At 37.2% G+C, this 16284-nt stretch overlaps 1 protein-coding gene across 1 annotated transcript in view; it reads left to right on the forward strand.

Moving 5' to 3' along the window:
• The window catches only part of CSMD1 (CUB and Sushi multiple domains 1), a 1279784-nt gene that overhangs the window by 1205444 nt on the left and 58056 nt on the right, over window positions 1–16284 (forward strand). The window contains exons 53-54 of the mRNA XM_067294827.1: window positions 2466–2639; window positions 6979–7152. Coding sequence (XP_067150928.1) covers window positions 2466–2639; window positions 6979–7152 — 348 coding nt within the window. The remainder of the gene's footprint in view (window positions 1–2465; window positions 2640–6978; window positions 7153–16284) is intronic.

Raw genomic sequence — 16284 nt, forward strand, 5'->3', positions numbered from 1 at the left:
TAGGTTTTTGTCCCCCACCATATAAGAGGGAGATCAGCAAACTGAAGCAAGTCCCGGGGAAGGGCAACTAAGGTGGTTAGGAGGCTGGAGTATACGATAGACAAGAAGTGGCTGAGGGAGGATGGAGAAGAGAGAAGGGTGAGGAGGGATAAAATTACTGATTTGGACTGAGAACACGGTAAATTATTCCATGAGACGTTTCCAGGAGAAATACTATATGCCATCAATGACTTTGTTTCTCTCCATTGCTGTACTCCCTGCCAGGGGAAGAGTAGCTGTGTAAGAGGTTGGGCATGGAAGGCTTACATCCACACTTTTCTTCCACAGATTTACAGAACAATATCCTAATCTCTCCTTAAAGAGACAATTCAAGCAATCCTCTGTTTAAGATTATTATAATAATCCTATATGTATGAAAAAATAAACCCTAATCAGGTGTGACATATGTTTTATGGTTCTAGTGGTTTAGAAGAGCCATTAAGTGTAAATGAAATATACTGCTTAGCATTATAAAGCGACTTTAATACAAAGGAGATTCAATCCCAGAGAAGCTAAATTACAAATAAGCCTGCTATTCATAGTTATGGCCTCAGTGTGAAATAGAGCATCACATATCCTCATTCCAGCAGTGGTCATGAGCCTTCAGGTCCCTGTCCTCACATCTCAAAATGAGGACTGTATGTGCTTAGCATAGCTTTAGTTGAAATTAACAGTAGTTGTTACTAAACAATGAACTAAAACAATGTTACTAAAAAATGAACGCTTTTCTTCTCTTTAGTCAATAAAGAGAAATAGTTTCCTGCTCAGAAACTCTCTTTCTCAACAGAATAAATAACCTAGAAAGAATAGGCTTATTACTGGGATATCTTAGTGCCTAAACTTAGATTACACCAGACTAATCTGTTCTGTATTGTTTAACAACAGCTGGATATAACTAAGCAAGAAACAGTCCTGGTGGACATTCCTTTCTTTCCATGTCTTTGTGCAGCTGGGAAAAGGTCTTTATTTCAATGTATACTGATAATATTCTATATTAGAAAACAATATAGAGAAAGTTTATGATAATTTTGACATTAATATGAATTTATAGGCACAGACTAAAGGCATTAAATATATCAATTTAGAATCAGCTGAATGTAATATAAAAGCCATTATTTTTTGGAAAGAGTACATTCAAATAAGAGCGCTTTTAAGATCTATTACTAAAAAAAATTAATAAATAAACATCAATAAATAAACGTCAAGTTACTTGCGGAAACTGAAGCTGAATGTTAGAAAATATTTGAATATAATAAGATAAACTTAGCTGTAGAAACTTTTTTTTCAAGAGTATGGAAACCTCCTTTGTATGTTGCAGTCTTTAAATTAGACCAGAGGAAAATTCTAAGAAATAGAAATAGAGGCCTAAATGCTGTAAAGACCTCTTTAGAGGCATTACGGTCCTCTAAAGGAGCTAATCTAATACAGTTTAAAATGTCATGTATGAGTCTGTTTCTTCTCCTGAAGGTAATATACTGACTGTGAACCCACACAACTGCTTTTTTTTCCTTTTAATAAACGAGTGTGTATTTTTTTGACTACAGTCTTAGAATCTGTCCACTAATGCCTGAAGACCTGCTAGTGAGAAATCCATTATTTGTTGGATAAGTGGAATAACAAGGGTTACATTTGTTCTAATGAAATAACAATGCCAGGGCATGCACATGAGGATGGAACTTGATCATCTGTCCTTTTAAATTGTTAGAGTAATGCCTGACATTTTTGGCTAACACTCCCTAAGTCAATTCCCAGGAACAGTTCAAGTTAGCCTGAACCAATACTAATTAATTCTAGCAGGCAGCTTCCTAGCAACTGTTCTGGAGAGTGAGGAAGTTTCTTTTATGGGTGCAGATTGCTCTGTGCCAGTAGGACTCAGTGCCAGAGAATGGTCCCAAGCACATACTCACAAAGTCCAAGGCAAATCATGAATAAAAGAAATCAGAATACTGTAATGCAATAGTGATAGTGGCTTGGGAGTTTAATACCTTTTACTTGTAATTCACACTTCTCTGAGGAAACAGGCAATCTTACCAAGAAAGAGGGGAAAAATTGTTATCCATGCTAAATTGTCAGTTCTATAGCAAATAAAATGAATGATATATTTGCAATTTCAGACATTTTCAATTTACATTTTCCCAGACATTCTTGTAACAAATTTGTCATTTGTGTAACAAAATCTGTATAAACTATACGTATATATGAGAAAATCTTTGAATATCACTGCTGCCTGTACCCTGAAAGAGTATAAGAAATACCACCTGTAGTTTTTTACACCCCAGCACTTGTACAGTACACTGCTGTATCTGACTCTAATACACTGTTTAACAAAAATGTGAATAAAATGTTATTTTCCCATCAGCATTCTTGTAAATGTTGGCAAGATTTGTAAGAATATGTATTTTTGATGAGTTGTTGTTTTATTGTAGCTGGTCACTGTGGTTCTCCAGATCCGATTGTAAATGGTCATATTAGTGGAGAAGGCTTCAGTTACCGTGATACTGTAGTCTACCAGTGTAATCCTGGCTTTCGACTTGTTGGTACATCTGTCAGAATTTGCCTTCAGGATCACAAATGGTCTGGACAAACTCCTGTTTGTGTCCGTAAGTATCATTAATTTTCCCTAGATGATTACTATTACTTTTTTAACTTCAATTGAATGTTAATAGTGGATGGGATTTTCAAAGGTGTTTGAATGAGGTGCTCAAATCAAAGATTCACTGAATAGATTTTAAATGAAGAGGGGTCCTTATGATCATCTAATCCAACTTCTAATTTAGCACAGGTGGAAAAACTACATCCAGTAATTTCTGATCAAACCTATATTTCTGTTATTTCAGAAACAGGATGACACAGGCATTGAAGTGGGTTTGAACAGCAGACTACAACTTTGTAACTTCATCTGTGTCTATCTGTCTTTCTCCAGGCATAATTTCTATGTTGAGCCTGGGTTTACAGAGCCTTTCTCCTATTTTTTCACCAGGAATACCAAAATCTCTTGGTCTGTTTTCATTCTTTGGTGGGTAAAGCTGGAACAGTGTTGATCTGTGCAGTTCTGATGGTGACTGCCCATTTTTCCAAAATTCGAAGTCCACTAGTCTGCCTCCTAATATATACCAGTGAATGCCCAGGTCATGGCATTTGAATTATACCATGTCCATTAGACATATTCAGAAGGATTTTTTTGCTCTCAACTCATCTGCTTTTGAAAATCCCATAATTAATGACTTGATTTGTTGTGTCTTTCCTACCCTAGTTGCTTCCTTCTTTGGATGGAGGTTTTCTGACCTTTTTCTGAGCCATCAGACTTTTAATCATAGTCAAGAAAGAAATCATACTTCTCTGTTTATTATTTTGCTACTTTATTGTGTACTTGCTTTTATTATTTTTTGATTTTAATAAGGCTCCCAATTTCTATATAATTTTGATTATTTTTAATGGACCATTACTTCAGTTCTGTCATATTATAAGACATCTCTAATTCAAATGAAAGTATTTTCATCCAATCAGAGACACAGAGGTCCGAGATGTCCAGTTTTTATATTGAATTCATGTCAGTAGCTTTGTTTCGTTTCTAAGAAAATGTACTACTGATAAGTCAATAGATAAGTCATTAGAATATTTTCTTTCTTAGTGGTAAAATGAGACCTCTATACAGCTACAGGAAGTATCTGCCAAATGACATTGTCATTTTATAATCCTGTTTACATCTTTAAGTGATTTACATTCATCAGAGAAGAAATGCTAGCAACTTTCATTATTTTTTTAGTGGATTAATTTTACCATGCAGTGAATAAAATCCCTTCAAAAGAAATGGGCAAAGCTGAGAGGGAGGTGGGAGGCTGTTTGTTCCTAAATTGATATTATCATTACTATTATGAGAGGAACTGGCAGCAATTTCTGTCATTACAGGTTGCTTAACACTTTCCATTACAACTTGGTTTTCTTTTGCTTATAACTCTGCCAGGCTAAAGAACCAAACAGAATTTTTTTTGTCAGCAACCAAGCTTCAGATGATTTTCCTACTTTTATTTATTTATTTATTTTAAGTTCTAGTAAAAAATGGCTAAGCTATATGAGAATGAAAGTGAAAACATACTGTTTACCAGTATTAGAAATCGGCTCCCTACTGTAATACTGGAAAGAACTATGGACTGTGGAGTATGCGTTAAAAATTAGATAACCATAAAGAGGTTATGAGCTGGGTATGGCTGTGCCCTGGAAAATTGCCAGAAGCTGGGCTACATTTTATGAGATTTAAAAAAAAATTACACATCCTTATGTACTTTCAATTGGCTTTGAAAGGGGTTTCAGAGTTTTAACTACTAAACATTGTAATCTTCAAAGAAATTACCTCAGCAGGAACTGAGAGCCCCTTCCACCCTGGGCCACCTTAGCTTCTGGGTTTCATGTGACAGTCAGCCTCTCTCATCTTGCACAACTTTTGACGTACAGATGTTTCCCTACCTCCATATTGAATAATGAGTTTGCCCATGCTTTGGACAACTGATTTCTGAAAGATCTTTTCACTTGATGGTTGTTTGGGAGTTAACATGAAATGTGAAGATCTATAGTTCTTTGTGAGTGACAGCACAACAAAATTAAGATAGCAACCTTCTTTACAAAAACTATATGCTATATTAATGGTGACCAAAACATATTCTTAGATATGTAGCTTGCCACTCAGACTACATTTTATTCTCCAAGTAGTATCAGGATCTTGTACTACTACTACTTCTTCTGAATTACATTTTTTCTGTGGTGGAATCAAGTGTTCAGGGTCCAAGACTGATAAAGTGTTAAAAAATGAAAAATATATTTAAAAGATATATTACATTAAGCTGTGTAAATCTCTTGACAGTATAATAGTCAAATGTGTAATTCCTTAGAGATTATTTATATCAGACATGGTAGGTGCATCTATTTTGCCATGGCATATTTAGAACTGTGTGTGTGTATGTACACGTGTGTGCATGCATGCATAGGACAATCATTTACATTAGGAGGGAGGAGGAGATTTATAAGGCCCTTTCCAATTTAGATGACATGAAAACAACAGTAGTAGCCTTTATTTAAAAAGTCTGGGCTACTGTTTAGGTAAACAATATTAAATTGACTCCATAAAAACATAGAGGGGATTAGAAAGACTATAATGTCAACATTATCTACTTTTCACTCCTTTTTTTTTTTTTTTTTTGTAATAACCTTTTCAGTACTTGTTACTCTGTGAATCCAACAAGCGAAGTATTGACCAATCAATAGGTCAATGATATTCAATCATGGAGCAGTGGCAGAACTAGATGCAGTGACTAGAGTCTCAGTAGCTGAGACCCTTCGTTTCTGGAAGGCGTTACAAAAAAACACATCTGTCAAGAGTAATGAGGTATAAACAAGAACTGACTTACTGTGATATGCTTCTGTTGAAAAGGGCAACTGAACAGGAGTGTCCTTCATTATCAGTTTTTATAGGAGACCTGAATTTTATGTTGTAAGAACCTATGGCTTATCATTAATTCAGGAAGCTACAGAAAATTTAGGGTACTAGCATCTTTAAAATTTAATAGTTCTTTATATAGGAATGACGTTAACTGATTTCCAATGGCCCTGAAAATTACTTTATTTATTGAAACTTTATCATCTGTAACAGTTTAAAAGTAGAAGGGCAACAACTAGGCTAGAATAAAGTTGATCCTGTGCATACGGTCACATGCTACTCTGATATTTAGGGTCTCATTTTCAAATGCTGCAAATTGGATGGTTCAGAAAGGTGTTAAAGTGATTTACATAGATTTATTTGCACAGTGTAAAGACTATAAATCTACATACAGGAAGATGTCTTATTTAATTCCCAAAGGTCATGTATTGTTAAAATATTATTTCATAATTGGACTCCATGAAAAAATACAAGGAAACACATTTAAATTATTCTTCACTTCTCTGTTAAATAAAGAAACAAAAAGCAAAGTAATAAAGCAAAAGATAACCTGTGACTAGGATATTTACATGATTATGAGAATCATCATCACCAGTGCAGTGTTGAAAAGCTGTACATCTTTGACTTTCTGGTTTTATATTGTCAATATCTATATTTTTCCATAAGTTTTTAATGTGTTGTCATGTGGAAAGCTAGAGCATGACCATAATAAGATTGTATTATTATAAATATAATGTAAATGTGATTAACACAGTACACATAATTGGAAAGATTTGCTCCCAACAATGATTTCTCTGTTGCTATAAGAAATCTGATTCAAATGATAAATATTTCAGCAAAGCAACTCAACAACTTTGGAAGAGGGAATTTGTTACCTTTAATATTTTTGGATCTTCTGTTGTAAATGATTGAACTGATTATTTTGGCAGGGGGAGACTGGGACAAAGGGGAGGTTGATTAGGGTTTTTTTTTAATTTTGGGGCAAGTTTTGTTTTGAAAAGGCGCTTTTTTTTATAGTAAGTTTTATCTGCTACTTTAAATCAACTTTTTATTCAGTCCTGAAATTCATGAGGATATGTTGCTGAAACCTTATATCAAACTCAATTTGTTTGGCTCTACTATATTTTGAAGCTTGCAGGAGAAAAGCAATTTCATTCTTTTATCTGCATTAGTAGGAAAGACAGTAAAGTCTCAAAATTGTTCAAGGTGTAATACATATCAGATGGATGTCAAAATGCATGCATATATAATTACTTATATTACAGCTTTCTAAATTAAGTAAAATGTAGATTCTGAAAGTTTTATTTAAAGATGAGCATTTTTCTCCTGCAAGTTAAAAACTCTGTATAAATATATCCTATATTTTTTCAATCATTTACATCAATTTAAAAGACAACTGAAGTACAAATTCTGGAAAAAAGAAAAAAAAAAAAGCTCCAGCCTGCAAGTGATTCCGTAGAACAGTGCCTTTCAGTTAGATGCTAGCCTGCCTATTTTTACTTTAACAGCAATCACTTGTGGACACCCTGGGAATCCAGCTCATGGAGTGACTAATGGCAGTGAGTTCAATTTAAATGATGTTGTAAATTTTACTTGCAACGCTGGGTACTTACTTCAGGGAGCTTCTCGAGCACAGTGCCGAAGCAATGGGCAGTGGAGTAGCCCTTTACCCAGCTGCCGAGGTAGGAAACTTTCCTGTTTGTTCTCTACTCTGTAATGAATTATTTCAGTCATGGTCCTTTCCCCTGCCTCAAAAACACTGGGATAAAATTCTGAAAACTGGCTTTTAAGACCTTATTGTCTACTTTACCTGAAATTTTCAATTTTTATATTGGAAAATGGATTTAGCTGAAGATTAGTGAAGTATTGGTTCTCCAATATTTGGCCTCAAAGTCCTCAAACTGCAATCTCCAGCATTTGGTTTATAGACATATAAAGTTTAGTTTGTGTCACAAAAGTTATATTAAATTAATGATTTACAGTCAGCCAACTAAACTGACTTAGATGCACTTGAGTACAGTTTCCATAAATTGTCCATTACTCCTATTAAAACATAATTATGAAAATGAATATTCATGGATCAAAACACTATTAATTCTTCTCTATTCCCTAGCAATACCTGAAGGATGTTCATAGCTTTTGTACATGTGAAACTGATATTTTTGCCTGGAATAAACTGATGATGTTAGATTTCATTCAGTTTGTTTTTTGTGAAGACATGCCTGAAATTGGTTCCTATTTTCCTATTATATTCTGTGTAAGATGGAGATGTTTGAGAGAGAAAAATGAAGCAAGGGTCTGTGTTATGAAGATACCTGTGTATCAAATATACACTTACAGGGGAAAAAAAAAAAGGAAGCCATTTCAGAAACACTATAATTGCAGAAATCCAAAGTTCTTACATTTCATTGTGTCCTTATCGTTTATTTATCTAGATGCCAGTAACATAATTGGAATTAAAAAGAAATGTCTGTCTCCAGAGTAGCTACTTGTACATATTGTAATACTTGTCTAAATGAATTCTGTCCTGATATTAATAAATTATTTGGGGGAGGGAAAACTTGTACAATAAGTTTTACTGATTCACTAGTGTATCTAGTGTATTATTCCACCTGAATTTAAGTAGTTGGAGTATTTATAGCCAAACAAATCCTCTGTTGTTCCATAAGGTTTGGTTTCATTTTGATGTGGTTTGAAATACACATGAAATATGCAAAAACCTGTAAATGGAAGAATAAAATTGCCAATAGAGTAGTCTGCTTGTTTGTCCAGTTGTTGTTATATATTACAGGGCAATTATAGTCTTACCTGGACTACAGGCGTAAGACAATTTCATAACAAAGGAAAAAGGATCTTTGAGACACATGCCCCAAAAAATGTTGTATAGTGGTGAAAAAAATAGAGATTACTAATTTATACCACTGCCTAAGTCAGTGATTTGCTCACATCTTGAATATCATAACATGCAGTTCTGATCCCTTCATCTTAAAAAGGGTGCAGAAAGATTAAGAAAAAGCAACAGCTGGGATCAAAGGAATGCAAAGGCTTTTTATGAGGAAATTGAGAAGTATCAGAGAAGAATTAACTAGCAGGCATAAAAGTAAATGATAGAAGTCTAAAAGCCAGGAGTGCCATGGAGAGAATAAAAAGGGTTGAATTTCACCATTTTTTTCAATGCAAGGACTAAAAGACATCCAAATTTTTCAGTAGGAGAGAAATCAGTCGAGAGTTACTGAATATACAAAGCCTCTTTCTGGCTTAGGAATCCTTTGAGATGAAGAGTTGGATGCTGGGAGATTATAAGGGGAAATATCACCTCAGGTTGCCCTATTCTTGTTCTTTCTACTTATGGGCACTTTTTAAATTGATTTTCTTCAGACTTTGGCTGTTGTTGCAGAATATAGGGCTAATATCAAACCTTTGATCTGCTCCACCAAGAGCTTTATCAGACAACTAATATCAGTCCTTTGGTCTAATACTATTATGTCGTATGCCCTGAAATAACATGTACAAGAGTAGGAAATGCTTTCTTAAAGCTGAATCCAATTAGGTGCTGAAAATATTTAACAATGTTGTGAAGTGTTTTCTTCTGGATCACTAAGACAAATTGAATATTTTCTCATTATAAAATAGATGTAAATTGTCAGAGAGGTAAGGGAAAGAGAGAGAGAGGGAGAAAGAAAGGCAGGACTTGGAGCGAATCATGTTAGGTACTGAAAGATGTCAAGAGCCATGAGAAAAGGTTTGGAGGTATTGTATATAGTTTGGACCTCTTTTCGTGAACTTTCCAAAAGGGAATATATTTTGATGGACCTAATTTGGACCTTTGTACCTGATCATACTTCCTTTTCAAAGCTGGAATTGTCTGAGTTCATTTCTAACTTTTAACAATGGTACTGATTTCCAGATGTGTAAACCAAAAACAAAATGTGTAGCCTCTGGAGAGAAACGGATGTTTCTTCCAGGCATGGAACATGCAAAGAAATATAGTATGTATATGTGTGATACCGAAATTAGATTTTTATGGGTTAAATTGGAATTGGCAAGTTGGCAGCATTTTCCTTCCAGGACGTAATTTGGCAAATCTTTGCAAAATCGTGCATCCTCTGAAAGGAATTTCATACAAGTCACTTAGGTCTTTCCTTAGGTTGACAAATCTTTCAGTGTCTTTCGCATGGATTGTATCTTATGCCTGAATGCTGACTGCCAAATTAAGAAGCTAAAGATTAGTTTCCAAAGATAGAAAACATTAATTTTTTAATCCCCTCATCCTCCATTAGTCAGAATAGAAGGACTGAGTTTGGAATTCTATTTCCATCACAACAGCAACACAAAAATCTCCTGTGATTAGGCAGACACAAGTTAGTTTGTTGAAAAGGGGGTTAATACTTAATCAGATAAATAATTTCTCCAGCAGTGTAACAGCTATGAAGTTTTTCTTGAGTATTTTCTTCCACTTGAAAAATAATCACTTAAGCCATAAATCAATGTAAATACTATTTTTTTTTCTTAGAAATTCATAGCAACTTGTCTTTAATGTGCAGAATTGTTCTAAGGATACTAACATTGGGACTAAGCTTGTGTAATAAGAAGTTAAGTTATTGATAGCTTTATTACCTCCACCTGTTGCTTTATTAAAAATCATATTTTATTGCAATGGTTGCTCCTAAGAATAATAATTATCTTTGGTGATCAGCTCATGATATTGTTTCAGAGATAGCTGATGCAATTTCAAGCTCAGTGTGAGGAATTAGATCCTTTGTTCTCATTAAAACAATACAAAGATTGCAATTCCCTTAGTCACTACTCTCAGAATTTATGCAAGTGAGTTAACTAGCATGGCAGTATAACTATAGGAACAGGGAAACAGAAATTAGCAAACTGTTCCTATTTAGGATCAAGTAATTTTTTTTTCCTTGTATACTTCTTTGCCTCACTAAACTTTAGTGAATACACTCTTCTATCTCATATGTGAGGCATTTAAGTAAAATTTTCTTTGTTAAAATTATTTTTACATATACAGTAAATATGGTCCAGATCTGTACTGTTTGATTGTCAGAGGCAAAAATTGCATGGTCTTCCTGTAATTCAGCATCTTTTACAAGCTGAGTTCCTCAGATATTCACATTGAACTCAGGTGTATACGTTATCTACATACAATGAAAAAACTGAAAATGAGAAAGAAAAAAGGAAATTAATGGAAAATGGTGTAAAGGCTGAGAAGATTTAAAATATAAGAACATAAGAATTAGGAAACTTGAGCCTTACAGTTACTCCAACACTATTTCAGGTATGTCTTTTGTCTACTGTCATTTTCCTTTTTTAATTCGTAATGTGAATTTGAGTTTGATCCGTACCACTTTTTGTAGTAGATCTTATGGTCAAAAATCTTGTTTAGGGAGGTTGGTTTTCTGGATAGTGAGTATTATAGATTCAACTCTGCCAAGATCCATTTGCTTAAGAATGTCGAATTCCTACCGGAATGGAGCTGCTCAGAAATTCTCTGAATTCACTCTCACTGCATTCTCAGTGCAGGTCTGTATTACAAAGCATAGAGCTGCTTGAGAACTCTGATCAATATGGATTTAAATCTTAATGAAAACAATATGACTTAAGTATTTATTTAGAATTAATTACATCTTGAAATAGTTGTCAGGATAGAGAATGGATAATTAATTGCTCTTCTACACTGGAATATTTATTTTTCTTAATATTAGCGTATCAAATGAAAGAATGTATTCTCTTAAGATAAAGAAGGAGTTAGGTTCTTCTCTGTGTTGTGCATCAGCAAGAATTTTATTTAAAATTCTATTAAAAGTGTAAGTCCTACTCAGATGTCACCACCTTTACTCTGAGAAATTACAAAAGTGAAGATGTGTCAGAGGTAAAGAACCAAACCTGAGTCTCAGAGCTTTGGCTGAACATGTAGAACTGACAATTAGAAGGAGAAAAAGGAGTCTGAACATATTAATACGGCAACTATTGAGGCACAATCAACCTTCAACTGCATGCAGACACTTAAAGGGGTCATTTATACAGTTAAAATGTTTTAAAAACAATTTGTCATAAACTTTGCAATTTCTGTAGATTAAGAAGTCCTTCTTTATGGCTCTTTAGAGATGTATACCAGCTAAAATAACAATAATGATTATAAAAGTATTTGTGCACCAGAAGATACTTAGTTTTAGTGCAAAAAGCATTACTTTAGCTTGAACATATCAATGTCAGAGTAGTTCTATTCCATGGACCTATTACATGCGTCTCTGATCTAGAAAATTTGAAGATATTATTTCTATTAGGTGACATTTTACAATGTTAATGTTGTATTAGTTGTCTTGAGAACTGATATTGTTTTTTATTATATGTTAGGGGTTGCCAAATCCAGTAGCCCAATAGATGCAAAGCTGCTGCAGCTCCGTCTCCCCAGTTCCAGCTAGCAGTGAAGCTTAGCACATATTCCCAGTAGGCCCACTCACACTATACGTAATATGTACATATATACATGGCTAGCAACTCAAATTAACACAGACAGAAACACTCACAAATACACAGCACAAACAGCATAATCCTGTCCCCCTCTCTGGTGGTTCAGGATGAAGGTCTGTTAGTGGGAAATATATACATATATACAACATGGATCTCTCCAGTAGATGGGCTTAGACATTCTGTCTATCCAGTAGCTGCCCCTGGATTTCTGGTCTCCCCAGTTGCTGGTGCCTGGACAGATGAGCCCCAAAGCCCTCAGCACTATTCCAGTTGTTGGTACTTAGACCTACACACATGCACAAACTAGGGGTCCCCCCCCAGTCACTGGTTTTAGACACATGGTCTACCCAGTAGTTGGCCTGTGGTTTCTCTCATCTCCAGTTGCCTCATGCACAGAGACACACAGATGCAAACTGGTCTCTCAGTAGACCCTCAGGCCCCACAGCCTTTCCAGGACCTGGCTTGGACCTCCTGGTCCTTCCAGTAGCTAACTCTCAAACCCTGGAGACCCAGAGAGACCCTTGGTCTCTTCAGAATCTGGCCCAGACTTACAGCTGCTTCGATTCCTGGCTCCCAAGCCTCTTATCTTACTTGCCGGCTAATCCATCTTGATATTTGATAGTGATCACACACTGACATATGTACCCGTACAATATGCACACACCCTGCTCTCTTCAGTTGCTGACACCCCAGGCACACGAGTTCCTGTGATCCATGATCCCTATTCCAGTTGCTGGCCCTCAGACCTCCATACACACACATGCACACAGAACAGAGAGCCCCTCACTCAGGAAAACAGAAATGGCATTTAATGAGAAGGCAGGATGGACTGCAGTAATCAGGTGCAGGGCATGGACAGACAGGTGTACTGAACTGCAGCCTGTTTACTTGTAACTGGCCCCTTTTATTCCCTTATATCTCTATTTTATCACCTTGTTCCTCCCCAAAGCACCTTGATCCTTCTCTTTCCCCACCTTTGGTTCCTCTCCTAAACATCCCAAAGTAAGTCTTTCATAATCTCCAGATGCTCTTCCCCTGTATCCCATAATTAGTTCCATACCTGTAAGGCAGTAACCCACCTCAGTCTGTAAAGTAATCTGGAAATCCTTCCCCACTGATTAATTAGGGCTGTCTCACCCCCTGCCCATGGGGCTGCTGCTCTCCCGGGATAGCCCTGGGAGAAGTCAGGTTAGGAGGCTCCATTTCTCTAACTGGATTATTGGGATTGCCCTACCCACCATTGTGCTCCTTTGTGTTTGTGGAGATGAGCCTTTAATTACATAATCCAACATTGTCAGTATTGTCATGTTTCATGATTAGTCTATAATATTAATGTTCATACATGTTTTAAGTAATAAAATTAAAATTTATTATTTTTCCTAGGATTTTTTACATTAGAATGGTCAAAGATAATCTTTAATTTAGAGTCCCTGAGTGTAAGAATGTTTTCAAAGATTTATATAACCCCAGAAAACTCAAAATATACATGGCTGTGTTTCTGTACTTAATAGTAGCTGGTTGCTACTACCAAATCATTATTCTGTGATACAGAATGAGAAGCTTTTTGACATGCCTAGCATCCATTCAGCCTCTTTTTTGGATGATATCTATTATTTTCTTTTAAGACTAGGAATGACAGAGGAGGAGATAATGACCCACAATTAAGTGTGGAAGTGGTGGACTGGGTTGCCAAGCAAAGGGTACAGGGTATGTGAACAGGAGACACCTTGAAAACAACAACAAAGAGCTGAAGTGAGGTGAACTCAAGTGTATGCACACAAATAAGGAAGTGCCGAGGGGACAGCATTATTGAGGAAGCTTTCACTCATTTTCTGGGAAATCAGCATAAGTGAGTGCCTCTCTGAAGTGTCTGTACACTAACACATGCAGAATGGAGGAATTTGAGGAAGAATTAAAGGTCTGTGTGCAATTGCAGGGTTACAGTCTCATTGGGATCACAGAGACATGGTGGGATAGCTCACATGAATGGAGTGCTGCAGTGGATAGTTATGGGCGCTTCAGGAGGGACAGGCTGGAAAGACAGGAAGGGGGGATTTACACTTTACACTGTGATTTATACTTAGAGAGGGTAGTGAGAATGCATGGAGCTCTGCCTTGAGAGGAATGAAGAGCCAGCTGGGAACTGATGGGTTAGATTTACAGAGTGGACCAGCGTCAACAATGTTGTCGGTTTCTGCTACAGACCACTTGGTCAGGAAGAAGTATATATGGCCTTCCTCAGACAACTGGAAGAATCCTCACGTTCACAGGCCCTGATCCTCACTGTGGTCTTTAACCACCCTGATATCTGCTGGAAGGGCAACACAGCAGGACACAAGCAATCCAGGAGGTTTCTGGGTGCATTAGTTGATAACTATCTGACACAGGTGATCAAGGAGCCAATGAGGGAAGTGGTCTGTTGGACTGTATACTTGGAACCAAAAAGTACAGGTTGGGGATGTGAAGGGCAGGGGCAGCCTTGGCTGCAGTGACCACGAGATGGTGGAGTTCAGGATCCTGCAAGGAGGCAGCAGGGCAAAAAGCAGGATTAGAACCCTGGACTTCAGGAGAGTAAATTTTGGCATTTTTAGGGACCTGCTTTGAAGAATTCCATGGGATACAGTCCTGATGAGAAGAAGGGTCCAGGACAGCTGGTTGCTTTTCAAGGATCACCTCCTACGAGTTCAAGAATGGTCCATGCCAATATGCATGAAATCAAGTAAAGGTGGCAGGAAGCCTGCTTAGATGAACACTCCTGACTAAATTCAAACATAGAAAGGAATCATACAAGAAGTGGAAGGAGGATCAGGTGACCCAGAAGAAATAAAAAGACACTGTATGCAGGGATGGGGTTAAGAAAGCCAAAGGCCATCTGGAGTTGAATCTGATGAGGGACATGAAGGGCAACAAGAGTTTCTAAAAGTATTCCAGCAGCAAAAGGAAGACTAGGGAAAATGTGGGCCTACTGCTGAATAAGGCAGGGGACCTGGTGACAGAAGACATGGAAAAAACTGAGGTACTGAATGCCTTCTCCATCTCAGTCTTTATTGATAAGACTGGCCTTCAGGAATGACAGGCCTTTAAGATCAGTGGGGAAGTCTGGAGCAATAAAGACTTATAGTAGAGGAGAAGACTTATGGTAGAAGAAGATCAGGTTAGGAACATTTAAACAAAGTGGATATACATAAATCTATAGGACCTGATAGGATGCACCTAAGAATGCTGAGGCGGATGGGTGATGTCATTGCATGGCCACTCTCAACACTCTTGGGACATCACGGCAATCAGGGGAGGTTCTTGAAGGCTGGAAGAATGCAGATGTCACTCCTATCAGGCCAGTCAGCCTTACATCAATCCCTGGGAAGGTGATGGAGCAAATAATCTGGAAAATATTTCCAAACATAGTAAGGACAAGAAGGTGATTGAGAGTAGTCAGCATGGATTTACAAAGGGCAAGTCATGCCTGACCAACCTGATAGCCTTCTATGATGAAATGAATAGCTCAGTGGATGGGAGTAGAGCAGTGGATGTTGTTTATGTCAACTTCAGCAAGACTTTTGATACTGTCTATAACATCCTCATACACAAACTGATGGAGTACAGACTAGATAAGTGGACAGTGAGGTGGACTGAAAACTGGCTGAACTGCAAGTCTCAAAGGGTTGTGATTAGCAGCACAAAGTCCAGCTGGAGGCTGGTCACTGTTGGAATACCCGAGGGGTCAATATTGGGCCAATACTATAGGAGAGAGTGCATCCTTAGCAAGTTTGAAGATGGTGTAAAACTGGAAGGAGTGGTTGATACACCAAATGGTTGTGTTTCCATTCAGAGGGACTCAACAAGCTGGAGAAATGGAGAGACAGGAACGTCATGAAGTTCAGCAAAGTGAAATGCCTAGTCCTGCACCTGGAATAACCTGAAGCATAAGTACAAGCTAGGGGCTGCCTGTCTGGAAAGCAGCTTTGCAGAGAAGGACCTGGGGGTTCTGGTGAACCACAAGTTGACCATGGACCAGTAAAGTGCCCTTCAGCAAAGAAGGCCAATAGCATCCTGATCTGTTTTAGAAAGAGCAGGCTATGAAGGTGATCCTTTCTCTCTGCTCAACACTGGTGAGGCCTCATCTGGAGTACTGTGTCCAGTTCTGGGTTCCCCAGTACAAGAGAGACATAGACCTGCTGGAGCAGTTCCACGACAGGCAACAAAGATGATTAAGGGCCTGGAGCATCTGTCATATGAAGAGAAGCTGAGAAAGCTGGGTTTGTTCAGCCTGGAGAAAAGAAGGTTCATGGGGGATCTTATGAATGTGTATAAATACTTGATGGAAGAGA

The sequence above is a fragment of the Apteryx mantelli genome, chromosome 3 (genome assembly GCF_036417845.1).
Source record: "Apteryx mantelli isolate bAptMan1 chromosome 3, bAptMan1.hap1, whole genome shotgun sequence".
Classification (NCBI taxonomy): Eukaryota; Metazoa; Chordata; class Aves; order Apterygiformes; family Apterygidae; genus Apteryx; species Apteryx mantelli.